Source organism: Etheostoma cragini, chromosome 10 (assembly GCF_013103735.1).
Source record: "Etheostoma cragini isolate CJK2018 chromosome 10, CSU_Ecrag_1.0, whole genome shotgun sequence".
Lineage (NCBI taxonomy): Eukaryota > Metazoa > Chordata > Actinopteri > Perciformes > Percidae > Etheostoma > Etheostoma cragini.
Window position 1 is genome coordinate 16,591,443 of NC_048416.1, and position 25,819 is coordinate 16,617,261.

The window sequence follows — 25,819 nt, forward strand, 5'->3', positions numbered from 1 at the left end:
GACGTCAAAAAAAATAATAAAGAACGTTTTTACAGCTGTTAATATACTTTATTGTAGCACAGAAGCGTAGCAGACGGACAAATGTGGTCTGGTGTAATGATTGTTCAGGGCTGTGTGCCACCGGCAGCAGCTGTCATCAACATCATTATCGGATGCCCTCAAACCAAGTGACCTGGATGTGAAACTGGAATAAAGGCCGTATCTTGCTTTATTTTAAAAGCGTAACACTGAAAAACAGGGGTGGTTGCAGTAACAGCGGTTAGCTAGCTAGCTAACTTTATCAGCCGGGGATTTCACACATATTTTCTTTAATTCGGATCATATCGACCGTGAAAGAAAATGAACGGACATGGGAAGTGCATTTCTGGCCGGCTACATTAGTTACCTTGCTTTGTGAAAAATGGAAAACAGTTGCCAAGAAGAGCAGGAAATAATGTTATTAGCCAGTTAGCTAACGTTAGCTCAGCTAGCTGTAGTTAACTAGCGTTACATCAAATTAGTGGGCTGAGTTGATGTGACTAACTCAGCCCACTAATTTAAATAGGCACGCAAAATATTCTACTTGGTTTGCTGCTTAACGTTAGCTACTTGAATATATGTGCTTAGTGACATGCTTTTGCAGTGAAACATTTGCACCGTTTACCTTTTTTTATTGCCGTTAACTAAGATAGCTAACGGTAGCTAACCAGTTGTTCCGTTCAGCGCTGAACTCGTTGATACAGTCTGCTGTTGTGTCACTGCAATCTGTTGGCTGCAGAAGTCATATTGCAAACAAAGCTTTACTACTGTTTAACTGTCAAGCGGACGACAAACATGGCTCAAGACGCGTTTCCTCTGCATTTTCTTGTGTGGAACAATCAGTACTTGGAGCTTGACCGAGAGCTGCAAAAGAAAGAGGTAAATATGGAGGTTTATTTTGCATCTGGCTGGCTAGCTTTATGTTCCAGATGGGTCTGTATGTCGCACTGCATTGCGCTGATGCTGCTTTTGTGTTTGGTTCTGCAGCAGGATGTAGAGCGCCTAGATCCGAGAGGGCGCACCCCGCTGGAGCTGGCTGTGTGTCTGGGCCACCTGGAGTCAACCCGGGTGCTGCTCCGGCACTCAGCAGACCCGACACACAACAACGCGCAGGGCTGGGCCAGTGAGTGCTCTGTTGTGGCTCCCAGTGTCATGTCCTGAGGCTGCTGAGGGACTAAAGAAGCACACTGGTAATAAATGTGGTTGTATGTTTCAGTCTTGCAGGATGCAGTAAGCACCGGTGATCCTGAGCTGGTTCAGCTCGTGCTTCAGTACCGAGACTATAAACGTGCCACTGAGAGATTGGCGGGCATCCCAGAACTGCTCAGCAAACTAAGACAGGTAAAACTGCAGGCCAAAACTGTCGGCCATTTGATTAAAAAAATGTAAGACTCCAGGTCTTACACTATACTCTACCTGTTGCACAAAGCAGCACATCAACCACACCCTAAAGCTGGTTGGCTGCTCTCAGTGCATCCTTTTTTCATGGATCACTGCATGTTCCAGACATGTTTGCAAGTCTCAACCTTGTCTGAATCAGGATGCACAAACGTAAGATGACATGGAGCTCTTCCTTTTGTTTATGCACAAACATACTTTGGTCTCATTCAGGCGCGGGACTTCTATGTGGAGATGAAATGGGAGTTCACCAGTTGGGGTGAGTGTGTTTCATTGATGTGTTTTTTTACAGGGATCAGTTTCAGCACCACAGTAGTTGGACAGCTCCCCTGACGGCAGCTGTCACTTAGTCAATTTCAAACTGTAACTCACTAGAAATTACTGATAGCCTTCCTGAAGTTTTATCTGTAATGCATTCAACAGGACTACTCAGTAATGTGGTTTCTTGTTTTTTGATTACTTTGCCTTATCTAATCTGCAGGCTTTGTTCAAGTAAACAGTTAGTTCAATTTTGCATCTAAAATACAAATTAGAGCAATGCTTTTAGAGACTATAATGTTAACAATTTGAATTATTACAAATCCTAGTCAGTTGATTAATAAAGCAGTGTAATCATAGTTAACATAAAATCAATTAAGTTACAAAGAATTTTTAATAACACATTGCATCATTAAAAAAAGTTCAGTTTGTACAGTTTGCTTGGTTTCTGTTTTTAATCATTATAAATGAAATAGTTTGTGTTTCTCAGATGTTTATCAGAACGCAAACCGCAATTTGAAGCACATTATGTTTTCCAAATTCTGTTGACAATTGTTTTTTGACATTTTTTTATTAGTATATGATAAGTGAATTAATCTATAATAAAAATGGACATTCTTTAGTTGCAGTGCTATGTAAAAAGCTAAAGTTAGAACATTTCCAGAAAACATTGCATCTTCTCATGTAAATCTGCTTTTCTTTACAATGTGCTTTGCCCGTTCTTTGTTTGGTTACCTCATTCTGTTTGCCTTTTTGTATCTGAACTGCTTCTCCTCTTCTTCCATCTTCTTCTCAGTGCCCTTGGTGTCAAAGGTGTGTCCCAGCGACGTCTACAGGGTGTGGAAAAGCGGCTCGTGCCTCCGTGTAGACACCACCCTTTTGGGCTTTGAACACATGACCTGGCTGAAAGGACGACGCAGCTATATCTTCAAGGGCGGAGGTGTGTGTGCTCATAGAACAGCATCACATGCATACAAATAACTGAATTGCTGAGGCTAATGGATGGGTGGATGATGTGGAGCCACAATGAAAGATGTAGAAACAGCTCCACTTGAGGCTTAAATGAGTCCTTTGTGTGCTCCTGTTATGAAGATGAAGGTGCCGTGGTGATGGAGGTGGACCATGAGAAGCAGGTGGTGTACACAGAGCCACTAGTGTTGTCTCCACGTGATGCACCCTCCCTCCTGGCAGCCATGCAGCCGTCACAGGAGAACACAGCCCAGAGACTTACATCGCCCATCGTCTCCACGCACCTCAACACACGCAACATTGCTTTTGAACGGTAAGCACTTATTCTGTACAGATACAGACTAGAATCGTTTGATCAAGATCACATCAGATGATTTGTTTGTGTTGTGCAGATATCTGTCTCACCATCCCTGATAATGTGTCCACTATACAGACATTATGTCCCAATGGTTAACAATTCAAATATAAGTCCTCATTTATGAAACGTGTGTACGACCTAGAACAGGCGTGGGACGGGCGTACGCCGATTCCTATGCAAAGATGGGCATTTATCAATTTGAATGTGAGCGTAGGCTGCAAAAAAATTTCATGTCTGGTCTGACCTTGCGTAGGCAAGTTTTCGAGTCAGTGTGGATTTGCGGTGCAGCATGTAACAGGGGAAGAGAAGTCATCAGTTGATCACTTATCAGCAATGGCAGGTCTGGCTCTTTTAGAAGACCTCTATGAGCCAAGCAGCAGTGCACACGTAGCCTACACACACGAGCCACGGTGGAGGGGGCGGGGAGGGACCCTACACACCAGAAAAAGTCTGCAGCAGGGTTTTAGCCTTTGGGGTTCTGCGCAACATTGCGCAGAAAAACAAGGTGCCATAAATGTAGTGACGGAGCCCGGTGACCCAATGCCCAAAGAGCAGTGTCCAGCACAGCACCAAATGGGGGCTATACGAAGGAGACAGGATAATACTGCTCGCTTTCAAAAGGTATAGTGTTATGTTTGGCAATGATATTCAATACAGGAAATATGACGATATACAACTTTTTATTTATGCTTCAGGTTTTCATTTGTCTTTTAAAGTGTCGTTAATGGCAATAAGGGAGAAATGTCTTTCTGCCATCAACATATTTCGGCATGATTTTTCATAGCCAGGCACGCGGGTTGCCTGGCTATGACTCACGAAAGAAACACTAATAAAATAAAGAAACACGGCATAAACTCTGCTACTGTGTGTTTATTTAAATATAGGTACACCTACATGTAGGGCTAAGAGATTGGAATATAAGCCTTTATATTACTATTAGGAGTATGCATATGTCAAGGATGTATCAATTAAATAAACTTCAGCTGGAGTCCGATTTAATACAGCAACGCTGTTGACCGCATCAGTGATCTATTCTGCCTACAGCCTATACCAGTTTTTAGGCTGCCAAATAGGACACACCTTACTGCAAATTAAAATGAAATGTCAGGGTTTCAATCTCCACTTCTAAAAAGTGCCGCTTCTTAGCCAGATTACGTCTGGTCATTTCGTAAATAGTAGGGGCGAGGCCTCAAAACCAAGAATATATTGGGGCGTGATATTTTAATTACAAATTACATCATTAAATTGAATCCCACGTGAGGCTTGTTGTAAGAGGATTTCTGCGCTCATATCTGAACTGGTTTCTACGTTAGGTTGATAAATGAGGGCCATACTGATTACCTCTGTGTCGTGAGCCTTACTTTATCTCCTGCTTGTTTAGGAACAAGTCAGGAATCTGGGGCTGGCGTTCTGAAAAGAGTGAGGTGGTCAGCGGGTATGAAGCCAAGGTAAGCGACTGCTCAGCCAACCTAGTCTGAACTGTGACTGACACACATAATTTAGACCATTTGGAAGTTACTTTAGTTCAATTTTGAGACCACCAATTATACAGCATTGTCTGAAAAATGAATGAGTAGCAACACATACTATTTGATCAATAGCAAGATTTTTCTATAAAGAATATATATATTTTAAATTTTTTTAATAAAATGGTGTTTGCTCTTTCAAAGATAGACCAGGGGGCTGTTTCACAAAAGCAACATTTATAAATCCGATAACCGATAAAAGCGAGACTTTGACCAATTCTCATCTGTGCAGTCCGGCTTGGTGCTTTTCACAAACGGCAATCCTGCCCGGCTCAACCAGGTTAGGTCGAGCCGGGCTGAAGTAATTTGGATAGATGTGCATTCACAGCTTTCCTTAACTGACCACAATGTCGATAACAGATTTATTGATGCTAAAATGGAGAATACGTGTTGTCCATACTTTAATACAGGGTGAGCAGCAGCTTCTTATGGAAGTATGACAACGTTAAACACAGTATTTGTAAAAAAGAAACATGGTCGCTGTACTGAACAGCGACAGAAAGCGTGGCGACTGAATATGTGATTGACCTAAATATACACATTAACTGACCACTGCTCTGAATTGACACCATCATAATCATACCATTCAGGGATTAGTCTACTAATTATTTGCACAAATGAACCATTGTACTAGAATTCTCTGTTTCTTCCTCTGTCTCATGGGCTAAAATAGAAATTTCCAAATTAACTTCCACTGCTCGTTTTCAATGCAAAGTGTGGAAATGTTTGTTTTTGCAAATGACAAGTGACTCATTGAATGATTTCAGTTAAGAGCACTAGTTTGCAAATGTATATTTTTAGACTACCATTCAGCCGGTCCGCTATTGTCGGCCCAACTTTTTCTTATGTTTTTTTATACAAAGGGGGAGTTTCCTTCTTTACATATTATGTGCTTTGCTCCCTCGTATATATGGATATAGAAAAGAAAGACACTGAAGAAATTGGACTCTTAAATCTACAAACTGTAAAAAGAATTAAGTGACAAATTCCATGCACACTGTAAACATGAATGTAACAGAGTAATATTTATAAGTTCTTTTTTTTAATGCAGACAGATAATAATTAGGTAAAAGCACTTCTAAGTGGACAGAAAAGGCAGCAGGATTCAAAAATCCTGGCTGTTAGCCTGGTCGGGACCAGATTTACAGAATAAATCTCCATGGTAATTTAGGTGCCTCTGCTTTTGTGAAACCGAGGCGAGGCTAAATTGAGCCAGGATAACTGGGAAATCCTGGCTTAATCCATTATCTTGGTTTTGTGAAATATAACGGTAAGCTCCTGTCACAAATGTGATGATAGGAGCTTTACTTGAACAACAACATTTTTTTCTTTTCTTTTGTTTGTCATTGTTTCCAGGTTTATAGTGCCACCAATGTGGAGCTGGTGACTCGGTCAAGGACAGAGCATCTATCAGACCAGGATAAGTCAAGAAGCAAAGGTAATCAAACACACACACACACACACACACACACACACACACACAGTAAGTCCTTGTTGTGCTCTAGTGGGCTAGAAAATAATTGCAAAGATATCTGAGCCTCAGTTAACTTAAGAACAAAACAAGATATAACCTATCAATCGATCACTTAGTTGTACATTATGTTCCCGTCCACATGTTATGATTTTGTTGTTGCTCCAGGTGTATCCCTTACGTTCCTCATAGAGCACCAAATAAAGTGAATATGCCGAGCTGATTGATGATGATCTCCCTACATTATTCCCACTCAGGCTCAAAGACTCCTCTGCAGTCCTTCTTAGGGATCGCTGAACAACATACAGCTCACAATGGGGTAAGAGTCCCCACAGTACCTGTGCATCACATCCACACACACACACACAAACCACCCACACCACCTGCAGCTTCCTTTGATGAACACTTGTAACTCTCTCTCTCTGTGTTTTTGTCAGAGTAACATGTCCCAGTGTGCCAGTCCTCACAACCCCACAGCCATCACAGCTGAGGAGTACTTCAACCCGGAGTTCAACCTGAACAGCCGGGACATCGGACGACCCGTCGAGCTTACCAGCAAAGTCCAGAAGTATAATGCAGCCATGGAAACAATAATGTTCATCACCAAAAGCAGCAGCAGTTTGCTCATTTCTGATTCCTCTGCAGGTTTAAAGCGACACTGTGGTTGAGTGAGAGTCACCCTCTGTCTCTGGCCGAGCAGGTGACACCCATCATCGACCTCATGGCCATCTCCAACGCCCACTTTGCCAAGCTACGTGACTTCATCACCCTGCGCCTTCCACCAGGCTTCCCTGTCAAGATAGGTATGAGAGGTCACACAGTGTGGCTTATGGAAGCAAATAAGAGACAGAAGTCTTTAAACGTAGACAGCCACTGAATACTTAATATTGAAACATTTTATTTTGAAAAACATACAGTATATGAATTGATTTTTTCTGAATTTATCTCTTTGAAATTTAACTATGAACATGCTTGATATCCATTTTTAAAACCAGAATTTTGATAATTTCTTTTCTATTGTCACTTGGAGAATTTAAAATGAAATAGATTCATGTTTTTCAAATTTGAATGCTCAAATTCAGATAAAAAAATTCAAGTTAAATATTCACACAGTAACATCCGGGCTACCAAGGAACCGATGTCTGGCCTATCAGACCACGGCCTGTTTGTCATGCGATCCAAGAAGTCTGGATCGACAACGCTTCATTGACGGAATTGTTCCGTCGGATGTCCCTCATTTTTGGCCGGATGTCCCTTACCTTCCGCTTTCTTTGTGTTTACATTAAATTCCGGTCGCATCAATGAAGAGCAACCAGAACCTCTGAGCAACGTTACACAACACAAGCCTCGTCATTCATGATCCGTACTTTGTGTTTTCATTCCCACTGTCCACTAGTGCTATAAAAATAAGCAGCCATTTAACTCTGTCAAACACTCACTATCTGTCCTCCAGAGATTCCCCTGTTTCACGTGTTGAATGCCAGAGTGACGTTCAGTAACCTGTGTGGCTGCGACGAGCCGGTCAGCTCTGTGACGGTTCACACAACAGAGGGCCCCGAAGAAGCTGGTAAATACACATTATTTAAGAATGTAATAAAATAACTTTAAGTAATACCCAATATATTTCAGTGGCATAGAATTCAGATTTGAGCTTGTTCTGAAACATTATTTATAGTAGAAGAGCAATTAAGCAAATTCTGTCAAGTGCAGAATATTTTAATTATAGTAATGTTTTGTTATTCCCTTTTTTTGTTTACAATATACTATATAAAAATTTAAGACTGGTTTAGTTGTTTCCAAAACAGAGCTTAGGCTGGAGAGTAATTTTCTGAAATGATATACCTTTTACTTGCATGTACAGTAATGCTGTAAGCGATCTTCACCCAGGTCAGACTCCCCCTCCCTTACACTGTGAGGTGGACCCCTCAGTGTTTGAGCCCCCCGCGGACTACACCACCCTCGGTCCAGGCCGCAGCGAGCCAATGAGGGACGAGGATGACAACCTGCTGCAGTTCGCCATCCAGCAGAGCCTGCTGGACGCCGGCACAGAGAGTGACCAGGTCAGAGTCAAAGCACTCGTAATTAGTCTCAGAGTTACATGTCAGACGTGGAAACTGATTCCTCCCTTATTTACATTTAAAGCCAGTTTTTGATCACCTATGTGTGGTTCCTAGGTGACCATCTGGGAGGCTCTGACCAACAGCCGCCCGGTGCCCCCGTCTCCGCTGTACGAGGAAGACTCTCAGCTGGAGAGGTGAGCTGGCCATCACGCTTTATTTGTTTCCTTCACAGGCAGGTTCACACTGCTCAAAATGGGGAGAAGATTACTCTACTGAACTCTACCGGTAACAGAGTATTTCAGTAGGTATTGAGCAATATAGCATCCAAGCATTAAGGAAGATGATGTCAAGCACAGAAAACAGAGACTTATTTCAAATTTGTGATACCCAATATCTCTGTTGATAGATAATAATTCCTGTGAAAATTCTTTAAATAATGTTTTTCAAAAACTGTTCTTAAAGTAGGTCTTTCAGAAATTGTTCCAATTGAGAAAATCTTTAGATGTTACTGTGGAACCATCATGAGGTTTAACTCATGTATATTCGTAATTATTTTATTTTCAGGGAAACCTCTGGCCTGTGCAGTATTTAATTAAACGTCTCTAAAAAGAGTTCAGTGATTAGCCTTTTCTTTCTACCTTCTCTTGGGAACAGCGAGTCCCAGTCATCCTGTAATGAAGCCTAGCAGTGAACGTCCCGGTTATGATATCTTTCTTTGTTTAATAACACTTCAGATTAAGTCTAAATATCTTAATTTTTTCTTTTTCAGGGCAATCCAGGAGTCTCTATCCATCTCGCTGGCCAGCAGAGAGGGAGAAGACTCGGCCGACCCCAGCCAGCCTGCCTCTGTCCCCCCCCCGTCGGTGCCCACCACTATCTCCCCGCTCTCCTACAGCACAGCGACCAATCCTCAGGTGTCGGGACACTTCGGTGTGGCGTCGAGCTTCGATGAGCAGCTGCGTATCGCCATGGAGATATCGTGCCGGGAACAGGAGGAGATGGACAGGTGAGGCTGGAGGAAACTGCCATGCATTAGCTTATCTGAGACCAAGTACACCCTGTTACTCTCACCCTGGACAGCTTGCTAGTCTATCACAGGGCTAGTATTTATGTGTATTTAGTTTTTTGTTGTTGTAATGGAATGTGTTCAAAATTCACCCTCTATTCCTCCTTTTTAAATACTTTTTTTCAATTGAGTGTGCCCACATAGGAAGTGTTGCAGTCTGTTGTTCTATATCTCAAACTCTGTTTTTGACACAGTAGGGTGAGCAAAAACGTCTGCGACACAGTCGGGTGTAAAAATCTCTTCTTGTCGTCTTGGTCATAAGACAACCTGTATTCTCTCTGCTAAACAGCCAAAAGAACGTAGTTAAAACAACCAAAGATCTTATCTAACAATGAACAAGCGTCAGGGAGAAGAAAACACTGAATTATGATGATTTAAAATAAAACATGTTAAAGAAATTTGTATTAAAGTTCCTTCAAATGACAGGACAAGTTATAGTAACCTTACCTAAATACAATTGAGAAATTAGAAGTCTTCAGTTCTTCATTTGTATTGAATCTTCAGTTATGGTGGGAAATCTCTGTCCTTCTGGGAAAGGAGTAATATAAATAAATACTTTAAAGTCACAGGTCAGGTCATTGTTCTGACGGATGCAAATATTTCTTATTTTTGTCGCAGGAAGCAAAAGGAGGAGGAGGATGAGCTGGAGAGGATCCTGCAGCTGTCACTCACGGAGAAGTAATGTCACAACAACAATGGAGGCATGTCTTCATTGGGGAAAAATATTCTTAATTTATTCAATTTTTATTTTTTTCAATCTTGAGATGTTAAGTTATTACAGATATTTTATTTGTCTTTCTCACACGAAGGCTGCTACATCAGAGTATAAAGGACCAGAATATAAGGAGTGTGAGGGATAAATAAGAAGAGGTGGAAACAGGTACTCTGAATCAAACTTTAGTGAAGGAGAAGACAAAAGGGAGACAGTGTGTGTTTTTCAACAATTTTTCACAGCCATGCTGTCTTTGAGTGATGAATGATCCTTAAACATTAAACATATAACATGTTCCATGATAATGATGAAAATAAGAAAATACAATCTTAATGGACTTAACTTATAAAACTTTTAACATTTGAAACATTTATGTTTGCTTACTCCTCTGTGAAAAATAAAGAATAATGATCATCCGGGAGTATGTGGTTTTTATTTAGTGCTTTACAGATTCACATGTATCTAAAGTTTTTTTTATTTTAAAGTTTCATCAGTCTTTCATATAAAAAAAGTGGACAATCATTCAGAGCTGTACAATAATTGTCTCATGCACATGTTCATTTTTACACTTTTAAACTATAATCATTGAGCAAAATCAGATAGCATGATACCCTTCCAAACATCCATATCATGTAGTTATGATGTAGATCAGTCGGTTGGAATCATATCATCTATTTGAATCTGGGTGATAAAGTTGTCTTTCAAAGAGCTCTTTAACTGTTCTCTCTTGGCACAATGTAGACACAAATGACACAAAACTATCTGACTTCATGATTAAACAGTCACAGGGATTTGTAAATCTTTCATCAAGTAGATGATATTATATGTTAATAATATTCCTGTTTTACTGGGAATCATGCATATTCATTTGGTAATGGTGGCTATTGGTAAATATGGGCAGAAATATTTGGGCTTTTTTTGTTATTTGTTAAGTGTTAGTTTAGTTTTCACCATGAGGTTGAAGTACATAATGTACAATTTGTATTGTAATATCTAAACAACTATTAGATGGATTGCTGAGACATTAGGAACAGACATTCATGTTCTTCAAAGAATGAATTGTAATCATTTCAATCCCCTGATTTTTTCATCTTTAGATTGTCCAGATAATACTTTGGATTATGACTAAATATTAGCAAAAGCAATGACATATCCATCTGCATTAGCTGTACTTTGTGTTTAGGGCTGATAAGCACTTTAGCATTTTAACACACTAAACTAAACAACAAACTGAAGAAAGAGAACAATCTAGGTACTTTGAGTTTAAGACCCCACTTTAAGATATTTGATTTTAACTTAACTAATTTATTTGTCCAGTGCATTTACAAAAAACAAACTAAAGGTTGCAGCAGTTTATCTAATCCACAGGGCAGCAGGTTATCTCTCATCTGACGTTAAAAATGAAATATTAAACGAGCAGACTAACTGAGCAACAACAGTAGGCCTAGATGCCTCACACTGCTGCACTCCACGTGGCCCATTGTGCGGTGCCCGATGGGGATTTTCCAATGGTTTGATTCTCATATGTTGTGACTTCCTCGTTGTCAGATGCAGTGTAAATGTTTTCCCTCCGAAACTTTAAAACGTCCCGAAGTTCTCCATCTAACTGAACTAGATTAGACAAAAACATACAACTGTTACTCACTTACTGTTACAGTCTACTTTCCTCGCTCATGTGTGCTCACTTGACACAAACAAAAACAGCTCTGATAAGAGCTGATAGTAAAACAAATGTTTATTCATTCTCACCTATCCTTAGGTTGTGATCAGGACTGTGATCATTAGGAATCACATATTCAGCCTCCTCCTTGGTTGGAGGCAGAAGAAGCTCTGCTTTGTTCTCTGAACGCAGCATAGGTGCCACTTGTGCTTTAGGTACTGTTTTAGGTGTAGGTGAGGTGATGCTGACACACTTTGGAGCAGGTGACACATCTGTTGAACACATGCATAAACATTGTTGTATACTTTGTTGCATACCACGGATGACTTCTTGTGAAAGTATTTGTCACTGTGGCACCAAATTCTTACTCTTGGGGGGAAATTATTGGGTCTTTGTAAACTATAGTGTGGTCTACACCTTCCGTAATGTGCCCTGCAAGAACTCCTGTTGTCATTTGACACTATAGGTAAAAATGAATTGAAATTCCTCTCACCGATGCGAGTGTCATAGGGCTGAGATGCCACGTAGGGACGAAGACGGTACTCTGTCTTTTCAAGGAAGTATTTAAGTACTTCATTTAAGGAGGAGACCATCACCTACAGAGAACAGGACTCATGAAGACAAGCAAGAAGGAGAAGAAGATAATGTTATAGAACTGTGTGGGGCTTACTGCTGTGTCCAGTTCAATGACAAACCCGGAGTTTGTGCAGGCCACTCTGTAGTTCTTCATGACGGGCCCACTGAAACACATAAAAGAGAAGGATTATTTGCTAACTGCCGACTGGGCCTTTCATAAACAGCTACACATTTTGTATATTTTGTATGAAATGTAAACGAATTGAAACGAACAAGACAAATGCCCATCCATATGTTCATTCCTTTATTAGCTGTAGCAACTCACAGTTGCTGATTGTCAGGATACTTTTTACCTCATACTATCTCTCATATCCCATACCATCATCATTTATCAAACTTAGTGTTATTATTTGGTCATTTTATCAGTTTTATGTACACTATTGACTTATTATGCTTTTTATACTGTCACTTTCACCATAGCACTATCACGTTTCTTTGCCATTTTTGTCTCCATTCGCATTGCATATGCATTTTTACTATTCTTTTACTTTCTCTATTTATCTGTACAGATGCTGTCTGTGGTGCTATAAAACCGAATTTCCACTCTGGCGATTAAAGTTTTTTTGTCACATTCAGCAAACATCTCCTCACTATCCACGGGCTGCCTGTCCCCTGAACACACTGCAAAAAAAACACGGTCTCTGTAGACAGCCCAGGCTCCACACATGCCAACAAAAACAACCTGTGCCCACCAAACATTACAAACAGTCTTTTAACGTTCCAGCCAACAACCGACAAGAAGGATTTGGGGGTGAGGTTTGGGGGGTTAGTGCGAGGAAGCACTCGAAAGCACTTTTTGTTCGAAAACACTTTGGACAGAAGTGCTGTCACCCAACATCACTTAGAGCACCTTTAATTAAGGTTTATCTTGTCTTATGAGATCACAGTTACATTGCACTAACCTGCAAATCCTCCATAAGCTAATTAAGGACTTTGTTAAAATGATAAGACCCTGTTGTTTCTGCAGTCTCTCTTGTTATGTTTGAGTTGAGAAAAAAAACTTTTTTTCAATAAGAATTTTTTACAAAACAAATTTCATTAGTCATTGTTGTTCAAATTATTAATGTGTAAACGGTGCTGTATGAATACAAGTTATCACTTTTATTATTTTTTTGGTGGACACTTCTCTTCCTGTACATTTACACTATGTGTCATATGATTCACATGTGCATGACATAATGAGTTATTAAGCATCGATATAGAAACTATAAAACCAAAGATTCCTATTGATGTGATAAAAAATGATGGCAAAAGCTGTGAGGCAGAAAATGGACCTGATGCCTGTTTAGAATTGAAAAGATCAACCTAAAATTAAATTCCTGCATTAATCTGTAGTCAGTGGTACACGTCAGACAGACCTGGGTGTCAGTTGTCTTAGAGTCAGGGCGTAGTTGTTGGCCAGAGTGGACGGGCGGAGGATGATGCCTCCGTTCTCGGGGTTTGCCTCCAACATTTGCTCAGCCTCCTGCCGAGTCACGCTATAGAAACATCTGCAAGAATCAAAGGTAATACAAGTACAGGTGTGTTTTTACAGAGGGCAAGAGATGGGAACATGTTTATAAGTTTATGATAACAGCAAGGGATACACATTTAGTGATGTCAAATCCTCAAAAACCCAGTCTAACCACCATTTTTAGTTGTATTTTTCATGCTGTGTTACAGTTTTTATTTCTGGAAACAGACTTTCTAACTTACGCGGGTGTATCAGGGGAGTTGTGGCCAGGCTTGTCTGTGGGCAATGGACGGAAGAGTGAGGCTGAGGGTGAGGGGAGGAAGGATGGTCGGGGTGGGAGGGGTGGAGGTGCCATAGGGGGCTTTCTTTTCCTCTCCTGATCCAGAGCCTCCTGCAGCAGTAACATCTGGCCAGGCAACAGCTGCAACTCACTGGGAATCTTTTTCTGCAGAAGAAACAGAACTTGTCAACAATTTTATTACTAACATCATCATTAATTTAGACAATGTGTAACAGGTTAATACATCCATCCTCGTATTGGGTTGTAAATTCTTCTCTGACTTACTCTGATAAATCAAATGTATCAACTCTTCCAAGAACATGGTGCCACATTAATTACAGAAGTGTGTGTGTGGTGGTAGATGGACCAGAGACTTTACTTGAAGTACCAATTTATGTAAACTTTAATTTCTTATAACCTAGGTTTGGGGGCACTGGCACCCCTGTATGTGAAGTGTTTACTCAGTAATGTTGCAAGAAAACAAAAAAGAAACTGCTGTTGACATCTAATTTGAGTTCAAGTGCAGCATGCAAGAAATTAAATTCAAGACCAAAAACATGTGTACACACCCACCCCTACACATTGACGGACTGTCTTTTTGTCACGTACTGTATGTTCTTTACTCTGCTAGATTATCGGGATCTTTATTTTCAGTTTCCAGCTGTTGCTGCGTAGTTGTTGGTAACCTTACTCGTTATCAGCTTTACTTTGAGTTTTTCCCTTTCAAGCATCATGAGCCAAATTATTGTTCAATCATTAAGCAGGAAATTGTTTCCTTCTGTGTGAGGTGGTCTTTGTGTGTCAACTAGGTTAGGTATCACACACAGAAAATAATTGTTTTAAAAAAGAATAAAAGAAAACAACATGGTTGTGCAAAGTTTTTTTTTGCTATTCGTATGAGCACTCAGTGATATTCTGTATCAGCAGGAACACACTCCCACATCACCCCCACCAGAGTGTGTCTTTAAGTTTACACGTGTGTGTTTTCTTACTTTGACCACAGTCAGGATATAACCCCTCCACTCCTCTCCTGTGTCAGAGTTGTCCATCTGTACAGTCACATAAACACAAGTTAAGTTTGGTTTTGTGCCATATAATATTTCTCAGTAAATTTAAAGTTTTTTTTTTACAAATTCCATTGTGGTTTTTTTATTGGGCTGACAGGAAAAAAATTCACACCTTCAGCTGCACCTCCTCTGTGTGAAGGGTGAGAGTAAAAATGGTTGGTGCCTTCCTCTTATACGGAGAATCTAACTTCATGGACGTCAGCTTCTCCAGGTCCAGCTTCTCTGTGTACTGACAGAGTAAGCAAACACAAATCAGCACTTGTTTTCAGACACATGCTTGATCCACAAAACGTGTATTAATTGATCTAATATGGGAGTAACTAGTGAAATTGTTTAAAAAAAACCGATGTGTGTTTCTGTTCTCCAGTGCACCCTGGCTTCTGTGTCCCCTATGTTCTGATGGCCCTTCAACAGTTATGTCATTGTTTACAAGACACTGTACATATATTCTTTGGTAACCAATTGTTAAATTCACATTTAATTAAACATTATTTATTACTTTGTTATTTTGTAAATCGCAATGCTGCTTTTAGATTTAAACATCATGTTTGCTTACAGTGTCCTGTGTGTCATCTTTGTACAGAAAGAGTGTGGCTCCCCGGAGCTCTCCATAGTATTTCTTAAAATCCTGAAAATATAAAGATGTCAATTTGGACATCTGCATTTGACACAGCATTCACAAATTCAACAGAATTTTATTTCAGTCATAAAACTTCATATGAACACACATTTACCCATTTATTACCCATTTAGTTCTCTCTTTTTTTCTTGTATACACGTTTGTCTGCATGGCTTTTCCATCTTCATCCTCACCTTCTCTTTGGTGAGTTTCTTCAGCAGGTGTCCAGAGTAGTAGAGAGGCAATTCTGTGACAGTCGCCCTCCTCTTGTGGACAACTCTGGTTGGCACAGACATCGTCCAGCTAATTGTCTATGCTTCTTCTGACCTTGGTTTGGTTCAGTTTTGACCCACTTCTGTTGAATGAAGCGTTGAATGAAGCGTTGAATAAACACTTCAGTTTGGTCCTGAGAAAGTTTTGTTCCTTGTCATTTCCTTGTGCAAGTCTCAAAGCATTGATCGATTCACGATGAGTCTTTAGTCTGAGATGAATATTGGTCTATGAACCTGCACTGATAAGCTTTAACTACCTTCGACTTCAGTCAGAGTGCTGTTTTGACTCTGAGAATGAGGAAACACTGCAGTGATTTACAAAGAAGGAAGTAGTTAGTTAAAACATCCCGATTAAAAATCTGCGTTTGGACTTTGAACCTAGATACCACACTCTCAGGACTAATGAAGCATGTGCAAGCACTCACACACACACACACTGTAACCACAAACACAAAATGGTAAACTCCACAAGTCCCTAGCAAAAGCAAACACTGTATTCAAATTGGTCACATCTTTTTCCAAAAGGTTTTTTTTTTGCATCAAAATGACACACACATGTCATATGAATAGATCTGTTTACCAACCAACAGCACACTGATGTGCTCAACACAAAATACTACTATAAATGTTCCATCAGTGGGTTTATGCCTTTTGTATTATCAGTGTTACACTGTAGCTGGTTGTAAAAGATTGGCAGAGTAATGCATACCTACTCAAATATGAATCAACAAACACACAAATGCAATACAGTAAAAAAAACATTGCCAATTATTTCCAAAACACAGTATTTTTCAACACTTGTGTTTTGGATATGCCACTTTCCAGAAGAGGAGAAAACCGGGAAAACATGCAGTAAGATAAAGGCTTTACTGTATGAATATTACAAGTGAAAGTCAATTGATGTTCTCCCTGTCCAAACAGTGGGGAAATAATCTTCCAGAAGGATGGATCCAGCCGCCGAAAGCCCTCACATCAACTTCACCACATGCTCATCTGTGGTCTTATAGTGCTGTTGCTTTGACTGTGCACAATTCAGCAACTCGTGTTTCCATCTGTGAGGAGTGGGTGTTGCCAGTTGGTGTATGGCACTTGGTTTTGTGACTGGTGAGGCTTTTCAAAGTGACTACAGAGATTTAAATTTTGAATGTTGTGCCTGATGCAGACAATTGTGAGTAGTGTTTTGCAAAAGGTGTGATACAGAATTGGGCTCAAAGTGTATAATGCAGGAATTGTGCTTGCTATTTTTGCTATTGTGCTTTGGTACATGAGTTTCAGGTTTCAGGGATTGCGTTTCCAGTTCCAATTTTGGTGTGTAAACAATCTGGAAAAACTGTATTATTTAAAGAAGGAAGAAAGAAGAAATAAAAAAGATACTAGTTCTACATAGTTAAATTAATACAGTAACGCTGTGATAGAGAGGAAATGTTGTACACTTTTTCATGCATAATTTGCTCTTCCTTAAGTTGTATTAAGAAAATGCTGGGAACTTCTTTCATTCAGAAGTAGATAATAAAACAATGAAAAGCAGCCATTTCTTTCTGTGTCTGTTACTTCTCTGCACTGCAACCTCAAGATACAGATATGTTACTATTTTATGATGTTTTTACTGCTACTGATGCAAAACTACTGATTATGTGACACACACACATTCTAAAAACGTAAATTAGCCTTTCAGAGATTATTGTACATTTTTACTTATGTCTGTTTATCATAATTATTATTAATAATAAGGAAAAAGGCCTGTGCTGAAAATTACATCAGTGGTGTACAGTCTATTAATTGCAACACTGTCCATCAGCAGTAGCTACTAATAGAAACAATAGCATCAGCAGTAGATGGCCTTTTACTTCATCTTACCTGTGCAAATAAATAGCCCTCTGGTGCCTGGTTAGATGTCCTACAGATGCTAATGAAGTGAGCCAGACAGTGGAAGTCTTAAACTCATCACAGCTGCTGAGTGATGGGCACTGTGGACAAAGAGTGGGCTGGACAGCAGCTGCACATTGTTCCCGCTTTGGACTGTCGAGTAGTGACTAAGCACATTTATCCACCATGTGCCAACAAGGCCTGACGGTGAAACGACAGGAGGTGGCAGATGCAGACCTGTGCCTCCCAACTGGTGCAAACCATATACTGTATATTAATATATTTACAGTCTATAGTGCAAACAGTGGTCCACATCATGCATTTGTTAGTTTTGCCAATGAACATGTATTGACCTTCAAACAAGAATAAAACATTTAAAATCTACAAACAAGTGTTGAAGATAAACACATCTTTTTTCTCTTGTAATGTTTGTCATAAGGTATTTTAAAAAGTGTATATACTTTTGAGAATGTAAAACAGCGATGACACACAATGTTTTTTACAACTTTATTTCATCAAGCAATGGTGCGACAGAGCGCAACAGGATGTAACAGGGCATTGCAGGACATGTAGCAGGACCACAGTGACAGCTGCAACCATTATATTGGAGCCTCCCTGATCCCAGGGAACATGCTGGGGGGAAATGAACATTAGGACTCCGGGGAATGACTCCCCAGAGCTAGGTTAGTAACAGGCATTTCTGGGACATGGATGCACACAAACGGGAAGATAAAGGAGAGAGGAGCTCAGTGTGTCAAAGGAAGTCTCAAGGCAGTCTAAAACTATTACAGCATAACTAAAAGAGACATGGTAATGAGAGGAGCCTGGTCAGGCAACAACTCTCCCCTGCCGGATCGGGCTGTACTGCCCTGCCGCCCTCTAGTTTTTTATATCATTTATTATGTGGTAAATTGATCTGACGACTATGAAGAGAAGCAAAGAAGAGAAGGGGTGTCGTGTCTGTAGAAATATACCGTAATATATCTGTAGAGAGTTTTAAGTTTACTGTTAAATGGGGTGAGAGTGTCTGCCTCCTGAACCCAGACCAGAAGCTGATTTCACAGTAGAGAAGCCTAATAGCTGAAGGCTCTAGCTCCCATTCTACTTTTAGAGTTTCTAGGAACCACAAGTAACTAAGAGTAAGTAAGAGCGCAGTGTTCTAGTGGGACAATACGGGACTAAGAGTTCTTCGAGATAAGATGGTGCTTGACCATATAGCGCTTTGTAGGTCAGGAGAAGGCTTTTAAATTCAATCCTGGATTTTACCGGAAGCCACAGTGTAAATACTTGTTCAATGAGCCAACCCCTGAGGCCATGTGGTGCGCTGATCTGGTTTGAACTATGGTTTTATAAATTTTTTCTGCAGCATTCTGGATCACCTGGAGAGTCGTAAGGGACTTCTTTGAGCATCTTGATGATAAAGGATTACAGTAGTCCAGCCTGGAAGTAACACATGCATAGACTAGTTTTTCAGCATCGTTTTGAGACTGGATGTTCCTAATTTTGGCAAGGTTCCGAAAAGGAAATATCCCGATCAAAAATAACTCCTAGATTTCTGACAGTAGTGCTGGAGGCCAGGGCAATACCATCCAGAGTAGCTTTATCTTTAGATAATGATGTTTGGAGTTTTTTAGGGCCCAGCCCAATAACTTCAGTTTTGTCTGAATATAACATCAGATAATTGTCATCCATGATTTTTTATCATTTATTCATGCTTGAAGTTTAGCTAGCTGACTGGTTTAGTCTGGCTTGATTGATAGGTATAATTGGGTGACAAGTCCTTTGTCTGCAGCATTTAGAAGGTCATTATTAATTTTCACCAGTGCCGTCTCTGTGCTATGATGCTTTCTAAATCCCGAAAGTCCTCAAGGAAACTATTGCTATGTAGAAAATCACATAACTGATTAGCTACTACCTTCTCAAGGATTCTGGAGAGAAAGAGAAGGTTAGATATGGATCTATAGTTTGCTAAGACCTTACGGTTGAGGTAGGGTTTTTCAGGAGAGGCTTCACAGCTACTTTGAATGACTGTGGTACATAACCTGTTAATAGAGACATATTGATGATATCTATTTAAAAAACGTTTCTTCAAGTAGCCTCAATGGAATGGGGTCTAAGAGACAGGAAGATGGCTTAGCTGAAGAGACCGTTGACATTAATTGTTGAAGGGCTACAGGACAGAAGCAGTCTAAGTAAATGTCAGGTCTTGTTGTTCTTTCTAGTGCTACTGCGTTTAAAGGTGACGCATTAGAAATTGCGGACAAAAGGTGATGAATTTTGTCTCTAATTGTTATGATTTTATCATTAAAGAAGCTCATAAAGTCATCACTACTCAGAGCTATAGGAATAGGCTCAAAAGAGCTGTGACTGTCTGTCAGCCTGGCTGAATGCTGAAAAGAAACCTTGGGTTGTTCTTATTTTCTTCAATTAGTGAGGAGTAATAGTCTTATCTGACATTTCTGAGGGCCTTCCTCTACATTTTAAGGTTTCCTTTCATCATCTTCTTTTTGAGAGTAGCAACAGAGTCTTAAGTCATCTGCAGGCAGGTCGCAGCACCATCTACACATTTATTAATTTAAAAGGGACTAAAGTTGACATAAAGGTCCTCTGTTATATTAAGGAACAGAATAAAATTAAATGCTGTTGGAATATCTTCCTAAATTTAGTTATAGCACTATCAGATAGGCATCTAGTGTAGAAGCTTTTATTTACTTTAGTAAAGGTGGGTAGTAAGAATTCAAAAGTTATTACAGAATGGTCTGATAATAAAGGATTCTGTGGAAATACTGCCATATGTCAGCACAAGGACAAGGATGTGGTTAGAACATTGAGTGGCCTTATGCACACTCTGACTGAAACCAAGTGAATCTAGGAATGAGTTGAAAGCATTACTAAGGCTATCTTTGTTAACGTCCACATGGATGTTAAAGTCACCTACAAAAGTACTTTGTTTGATTTAAGGACTTCACCTGATAAAAACTCAGAGAATTCAGATAAAAATTCAGAACATGGTCCTGGAGCTTGGCAAATTACAACAAATATAATTGGCTGTAATGTTTCCCATGTTGAGTGTTGAAGATAAAGGACAAGGCTTTTAAATGAGTTATAATTTAGATTAGGGTCAATTAACCAGCTTGAATCATAGATGGCTGCAACTTCCCCCCCCCCCCCCCTCAGCCTGAGCCTCTAGGAATTTAAGTGTTATCATGACCGGGAGGAGTGGTTTCATTTAGACTAACATATTCTTCATGGCACAGCCATGTTTCAGCAAAACAGAATAGATTAATTTCAATATCTGATATCAGATTGTTTATTAGTACTACTTTATTAAAAGGACAGAAATCTAATATTTAATAGTCCACATCTAATTTTCCTATTCTGTTTTATCATTGCAGAAGTAGTTTTAATTTCAATTAGGTTCTTAAGTATAGCCCCTCTTTTGTTTACCTATGATGTAACCGCGGACAGTCACCGTGGTTTTTAGATAATGAGCGGGCGACTGCTCCAGTGGAAGCACAGAGGAGCGCATTGCACTGCACCTCTTATTACTAATATCAGACTTGGGTTGTATTGTGGCCTTCAATGTTATTATTCTCATTTTCACCCTTAAAGGAAGAATTAAATAAATTCTGTAGCAATGTAAAATAAAATAAAAAGAATACACTTGCTAATTATTATGTCAATTATTATATAACTACTTTTTCCTGCCTATGCACAGTTATTTAAGTACGACATCAACAGGCCTGAATCATGCTATCACAGAATCTGAGGTATTTGGTCCGGTTCCTCTTTGTTTTGTTTTCTACACCAAAAATAAGAACTCCCTTTTGGGTTGCATGGCTTTGCACTTGTTTAACTCTTCTCCTAGCAACCACGGCTTGTCCCATGCCGTAATAAGATGAGAACTGGCAGCACAAGACTAATGCCTAAAAAGAAGCTCATTACTGAAAGTCTGCTGGAGGTTGAGCAACCAGTTCAGTTTTGTTATTTGTTAAAGTGAATCAGAGGATCTTGTCTTGTCTTAACCATAGACTGTTAATAATATACCGTTAATGGTCTTGACCAAGTTGCAGCTTAAAAGTGAAAGCTCTGTGCAAACTTGCTAATACTGTTGTTTATAACCAAGCAAAGCACTGACAGCTACACAGTACTGCCCCCTACTGATGTTTCTTCTAGATTTGTTTACTAGTGATGTTCTGCAGGAAAGGGAGGAACTAATCATATTATTGATGGCTCTGTTCAATTTAGGTTGTTGTATGTCAAGAAAACCTTGTGAGTTTGGGAGGGTGAAGTGTTAATACCTTTAAATTACTGACATATGCAAACATATGCTGCATCTATGACAAAACATCCCCATTGTACGTACATATACACAGGAAAACATTTGCCACGTGCATCTGTTCTCTACATGCCTCCTATAGACTGATGCCCGCTGCTGGCAACAGATTTCTTTCTCAGCGGTGTTCTTTGACCCCACCGGTCCCTCTGGCATCTTCTATCTCTTCCTTTAATCCCTCATGCTGGTGGGGAGGCCAGGGAGATGCACACTTAGAAGAAAAAACAGTCACTGTTCTCCATCACAGGGCCCCTAATGATGCTCCCCCTCAACCACTGACTAAGGACAATATGGCCACAGGGGTGACAGGGATGGGGATGATATGTTGAACGGATGAAGCTCAGTTAAGCCTCTGAAACAGCAGCATGTTCTCGGACTCCAAATTACGTAAGTAAAACATGACAGGTGAGGTATGTCATTTATTAGTTTTATTTAAACACAATGTAATGGTAATTTATGTTTCTATCTTGATGTCAGTCTTGTTGTAATAATTACAATTTCAATTAAGTCAGTTTTGAAATGATCTTGTTTTTGGCATTTAAATGATTTTATTCTTTTCTCTTTGCATCCCCGTTTAGCTGTGACTGCACAGAGGCCCTAAACAAGGAAAGATGAGAAAAATGAATGCTGTGTTCATGTCAGACATAAATAAGCATATTTTGATGCAGACTGACCTGGATTATGATTAGCTGGCAGGCTCGGGTAAAAGGTCAGGCTGGAGATTGAGTTGAGGCAGGGATCAGACAATCCCCAGGTGTCATTACAGGAACATGGCTGCTCGTGGTAGGAGACGCTGCAGGAGACAACCTCACCTGGAAAACAAAACAGCTTCTGTCCAGGTTCACTTTAATTTATCTTCCTTCCTCCATCCTGCTACTGTGATCGTCACTTGTTCTAATTAGTAGACTGACAAAATACATGCATGTGTGTGTAAGTATGTACATTTATCTATGCATTCTTCTATTCTAATGATTGCAGTGATGGAAGAGTGGAGGTGTAAGCGGGCCTGTAATGAGAAGCTGAGGTGAGAAGGAGGAAGGGAGAAGCAGAGAGCCTGCTGGCTGAGAGGACCGAAGCCTGGGGCGGGGAGGTGGATCTCCTGCTGTGGAGGTTGTTTCAGCCAGAGTGATAACACAGGACCATCGGCTTAAATCATCAATCTGCTGTGTGGTCTGGTACCACGGTAATCACTCTGTCTGCTCTGCAGATGCATTCAATGCAATCTAGTGATTCTTGCATTTTGCTTTTAAAACACAGGAATAGAAGTAGCCAGGGGAGAATGGTAATTTCTTACAATTTGAAAAAACTTGTTTCAGAATGTAATTTTCTTGATATGAGTCAGGTAGTTTTCTTCTGCTTTAGAAAATTCCTGAAAACAATGAAACAGAAAAACACAGATGTACAATAAAATAATTTACCCAAAGGTTTTCTGAAATATAGAAAATCAAATAAGAGTGTATGACAAAATATAAAAAATCAATTACTTAACCAGCTATCCTGTGAAGTCACTTTGAAGTGTCTTAAAGTCAACGCCAGGCTGCTTAAAATACATTTCCATCGGCCTCAAGATGCCAGCTTCAAGAAAACTGTAGTGCAGTAATGTTCCAATTCCATACCTACTAACATATATGATACAAGAAAAGTGACAAAATAAATAATATCATACTCAAATATGTCAGTATGTAGAAGACATTTGATTGATTTTTTGATTGTTATGTTGAAGGATCTTCATCTATCTGTCCCAAAATAGAGTTTACAGGAAAAAAGAAGGGGCTACAAATGCCAGGACAAATGTAACGAAAAGGAGGATGATGTAAAGACAGCGTGGAAAACATAATTAAAGAAAGTGTTAAATCCCTGATTTGTTTTTTTGATTTTTCTTTGTTAGCTTTCCAAATTTGAAAGACGCAGTAGTGGAAAAGTCACAGTTAGACTAAAGTCCGTTATTCATCTTGAATCATTCCAACTGCCAAAACAATAGAAACAAATGCACAGATATACACACAAAAATACACTCACTATTTTACCTTCCTTATGTTTGCTGCTACATTTCGTGATTCCCAGAATTCCACTGATGGAATAGGTGGACTCAGAGGAATATGCTGTTCCAATGGCAACAGATGATGCTGATGACTCTGCAGGGTCAGAGGTCAACATCAGGAAACATTAAAGGCACACAGATAGGCCAAGAGAGAGTAAAAGGAACAAATAACATACCAACTTGACAAGACTCTGGCTGGACTTTGTTTCTGATGATCCTGTAAAGACAGAAGGAACTTACTTAAGACTTATTTTAACGATCTATGTTGACAAACACACACATGCATGCACGCACGCACACACAGTCATCTACACCTGTTGATGGAGCTGATGCTGGGCACGCTGTCGCGGTTGCACACTCGCTCCAGCAGCAGCCTGTCTCGGATCTCCCAGGCGAACATGGTGGGGTTGGAGTGTTTAAGATGCAGGATCGTTTGCACGACTCTGGGAGTGGCCACTTTGGGTCTTGAGCCTCCAATCATTCCTGGTATGATGCTTCCTGTCTCATTGTACCTGAGTTCACAATAGTGATATCTTTCAGCGGGGTCTTTCAACATTTTACTAGAGGAGAAAGTTTGATAAACGTATTTGCTGATGTGCTTTGTGCATCTATACAATATGGAGAAAAAATTTGAAAATATCACAGGGTTTTAAGATTAAATTATATAAAAAAGAAATGTATTTCTGAATAATGCACCATGGGATAACCACATAAGCTACTAAATACAATTGAAGTAGGCTACATATACAAAATAACAAAAATACTAACAAATATTAGGCAACATGTAAATAAATATATGTATTTAAGCATGGAAGGGATAGGCTTTCAATATTTATATACATTTCCAAATGACTTATGAACATTTTAACTTTGTGTGTAACGTTTTACACAAATAAAGGTTATTATTAATACTATTATTATTATTATTATTATTATTATTATTATTATACATTCACAGGTAACACAAGTGTTAAAATATGTATAAATCTGCTTCATTAGCCGAAAGATAATAATGTCCATTAATAAACAGGCTATATAAATAACCAAGCAGAGTGCCTTACCTGACTAGTATTTTGCTGACACAGCCGTGACTGACGCGCAGGCGGCGGGAGATCTCACAGGGACGCACACCCAGTTGTGCGAGCTCCACGATGCGCTTTCTCACCACGTGCGGTAACGGGCGCCCGTTAATGAAGACACCGCCGAGTTGGTTCAACCCTCCGTGTCCTTGCCACCGGAGCGGATCAAAGAAACACCAATCAAAACTAATGGCTGGCTAATTACGAGCATCAAAGCGTTATTTATTGCGCACTCACCATAATTAATAAAAGAAGCTGTAGCCTATAACTTACTCTACGTAGCCTATATGCTACAGGTGGCACTAACTTTAATCTATTGAGAAACATCGTTACTTACTGTGCGTAACGGTGAGCGGCACCTGACCAAAGCGTGCGTCCATCACAGACTAACAAAGTATCGTAGCCTACTTTAGATGTTGTATGGTATAAAGTGTAGTTGGTTTCAAGGACGAAACATTTCCTACTCATTCAAACAGCTAAAAAAAGATTTTTTTAACAGAGCACTGTTCAGATGTTGTCCTGTATATTTATGTTTGCGACGCGGACTGACAGCAGTGTGCCTTCAGCACCTGAGGGGTGGACAGCACGAGCCTTTGATTGGACGAACATGCACTGGTGCACGCGCGCCGATTGTCTTTTTGCTGTTTGTACTGAAGGCGCTAATGTCAGTTCTT

The 25,819-nt window shown here is 39.8% G+C and overlaps 3 protein-coding genes across 5 annotated transcripts; 1 reads left to right on the plus strand and 2 right to left on the minus strand.

The window, feature by feature from the left end:
* The first annotated feature begins 15 nt into the window (after nt 1-15).
* Nucleotides 16-10,252, plus strand: ankrd13d (ankyrin repeat domain 13 family, member D). 2 transcript variants are annotated; one of them, XM_034883974.1, is made up of 16 exons: nt 16-897; nt 1,006-1,141; nt 1,235-1,359; nt 1,630-1,675; nt 2,471-2,614; nt 2,767-2,956; nt 4,383-4,449; nt 5,884-5,965; nt 6,256-6,317; nt 6,436-6,566; nt 6,644-6,801; nt 7,452-7,565; nt 7,886-8,058; nt 8,173-8,252; nt 8,828-9,064; nt 9,743-10,252. In XM_034883974.1, exons 1-16 carry the CDS (start codon nt 814-816, stop codon nt 9,804-9,806), a joined length of 1,893 nt encoding a protein of 630 aa, XP_034739865.1. In that variant the 5' UTR covers nt 16-813; the 3' UTR covers nt 9,807-10,252. The 2 variants fall into 2 exon arrangements, with proteins under 2 accessions (XP_034739865.1, XP_034739866.1); XM_034883975.1 differs by lacking the exons at nt 16-897; nt 1,006-1,141; nt 1,235-1,359; nt 1,630-1,675 and adding an exon at nt 1,713-2,295 and having other exon boundaries at nt 2,357-2,614.
* A 562-nt stretch (nt 10,253-10,814) lies between these two features.
* Nucleotides 10,815-16,175, minus strand: LOC117951963 (signal-transducing adaptor protein 1-like). 2 transcript variants are annotated; one of them, XM_034883979.1, is made up of 11 exons: nt 16,081-16,175; nt 15,746-15,906; nt 15,489-15,560; nt 15,045-15,161; nt 14,858-14,914; nt 13,828-14,030; nt 13,491-13,622; nt 12,167-12,236; nt 11,990-12,092; nt 11,586-11,768; nt 10,815-11,447 (listed from the first exon to the last, which is right to left on the minus strand). In XM_034883979.1, exons 2-11 carry the CDS (start codon nt 15,845-15,847, stop codon nt 11,290-11,292), a joined length of 1,197 nt encoding a protein of 398 aa, XP_034739870.1. In that variant the 5' UTR covers nt 15,848-15,906; nt 16,081-16,175; the 3' UTR covers nt 10,815-11,289. The 2 variants fall into 2 exon arrangements, with proteins under 2 accessions (XP_034739870.1, XP_034739869.1); XM_034883978.1 differs by having other exon boundaries at nt 15,746-16,168.
* A 6,272-nt stretch (nt 16,176-22,447) lies between these two features.
* LOC117951874 (paired box protein Pax-5-like) lies at nt 22,448-25,787 on the minus strand. Its single transcript, XM_034883835.1, has 6 exons — nt 25,483-25,787; nt 25,128-25,293; nt 24,381-24,578; nt 24,243-24,283; nt 24,053-24,160; nt 22,448-22,837 (listed from the first exon to the last, which is right to left on the minus strand). The coding sequence occupies exons 1-6, from the start codon at nt 25,523-25,525 to the stop codon at nt 22,659-22,661; spliced, it is 735 nt and encodes a 244-aa protein (XP_034739726.1). The 5' UTR covers nt 25,526-25,787; the 3' UTR covers nt 22,448-22,658.
* Between the last annotated feature and the right edge of the window lie 32 nt (nt 25,788-25,819).

Coding starts and splice junctions, on each gene's coding strand:
- LOC117951874 (XM_034883835.1), bottom strand. CDS start 25,525: ATGGACGCACGCTTTGGTCAGGTGCCGCTCACCGTTACGCACA. Junction 24,284..24,380: donor AGCATCAGCTCCATCAACAG/GTGTAGATGACT, acceptor CTGTCTTTACAG/GATCATCAGAAACAAAGTCC. Junction 24,161..24,242: donor GCCAGAGTCTTGTCAAGTTG/GTATGTTATTTG, acceptor CTGACCCTGCAG/AGTCATCAGCATCATCTGTT.
- ankrd13d (XM_034883974.1), top strand. CDS start 814: ATGGCTCAAGACGCGTTTCCTCTGCATTTTCTTGTGTGGAACAATCAG. Junction 6,567..6,643: donor CTTACCAGCAAAGTCCAGAA/GTATAATGCAGC, acceptor ATTCCTCTGCAG/GTTTAAAGCGACACTGTGGT. Junction 7,566..7,885: donor AGAGGGCCCCGAAGAAGCTG/GTAAATACACAT, acceptor ATCTTCACCCAG/GTCAGACTCCCCCTCCCTTA.
- LOC117951963 (XM_034883979.1), bottom strand. CDS start 15,847: ATGTCTGTGCCAACCAGAGTTGTCCACAAGAGGAGGGCGACTGTCACA. Junction 15,162..15,488: donor AAGATGACACACAGGACACT/GTAAGCAAACAT, acceptor TTACTCTGTCAG/TACACAGAGAAGCTGGACCT. Junction 11,769..11,989: donor GCCCTATGACACTCGCATCG/GTGAGAGGAATT, acceptor TGTGTTCAACAG/ATGTGTCACCTGCTCCAAAG.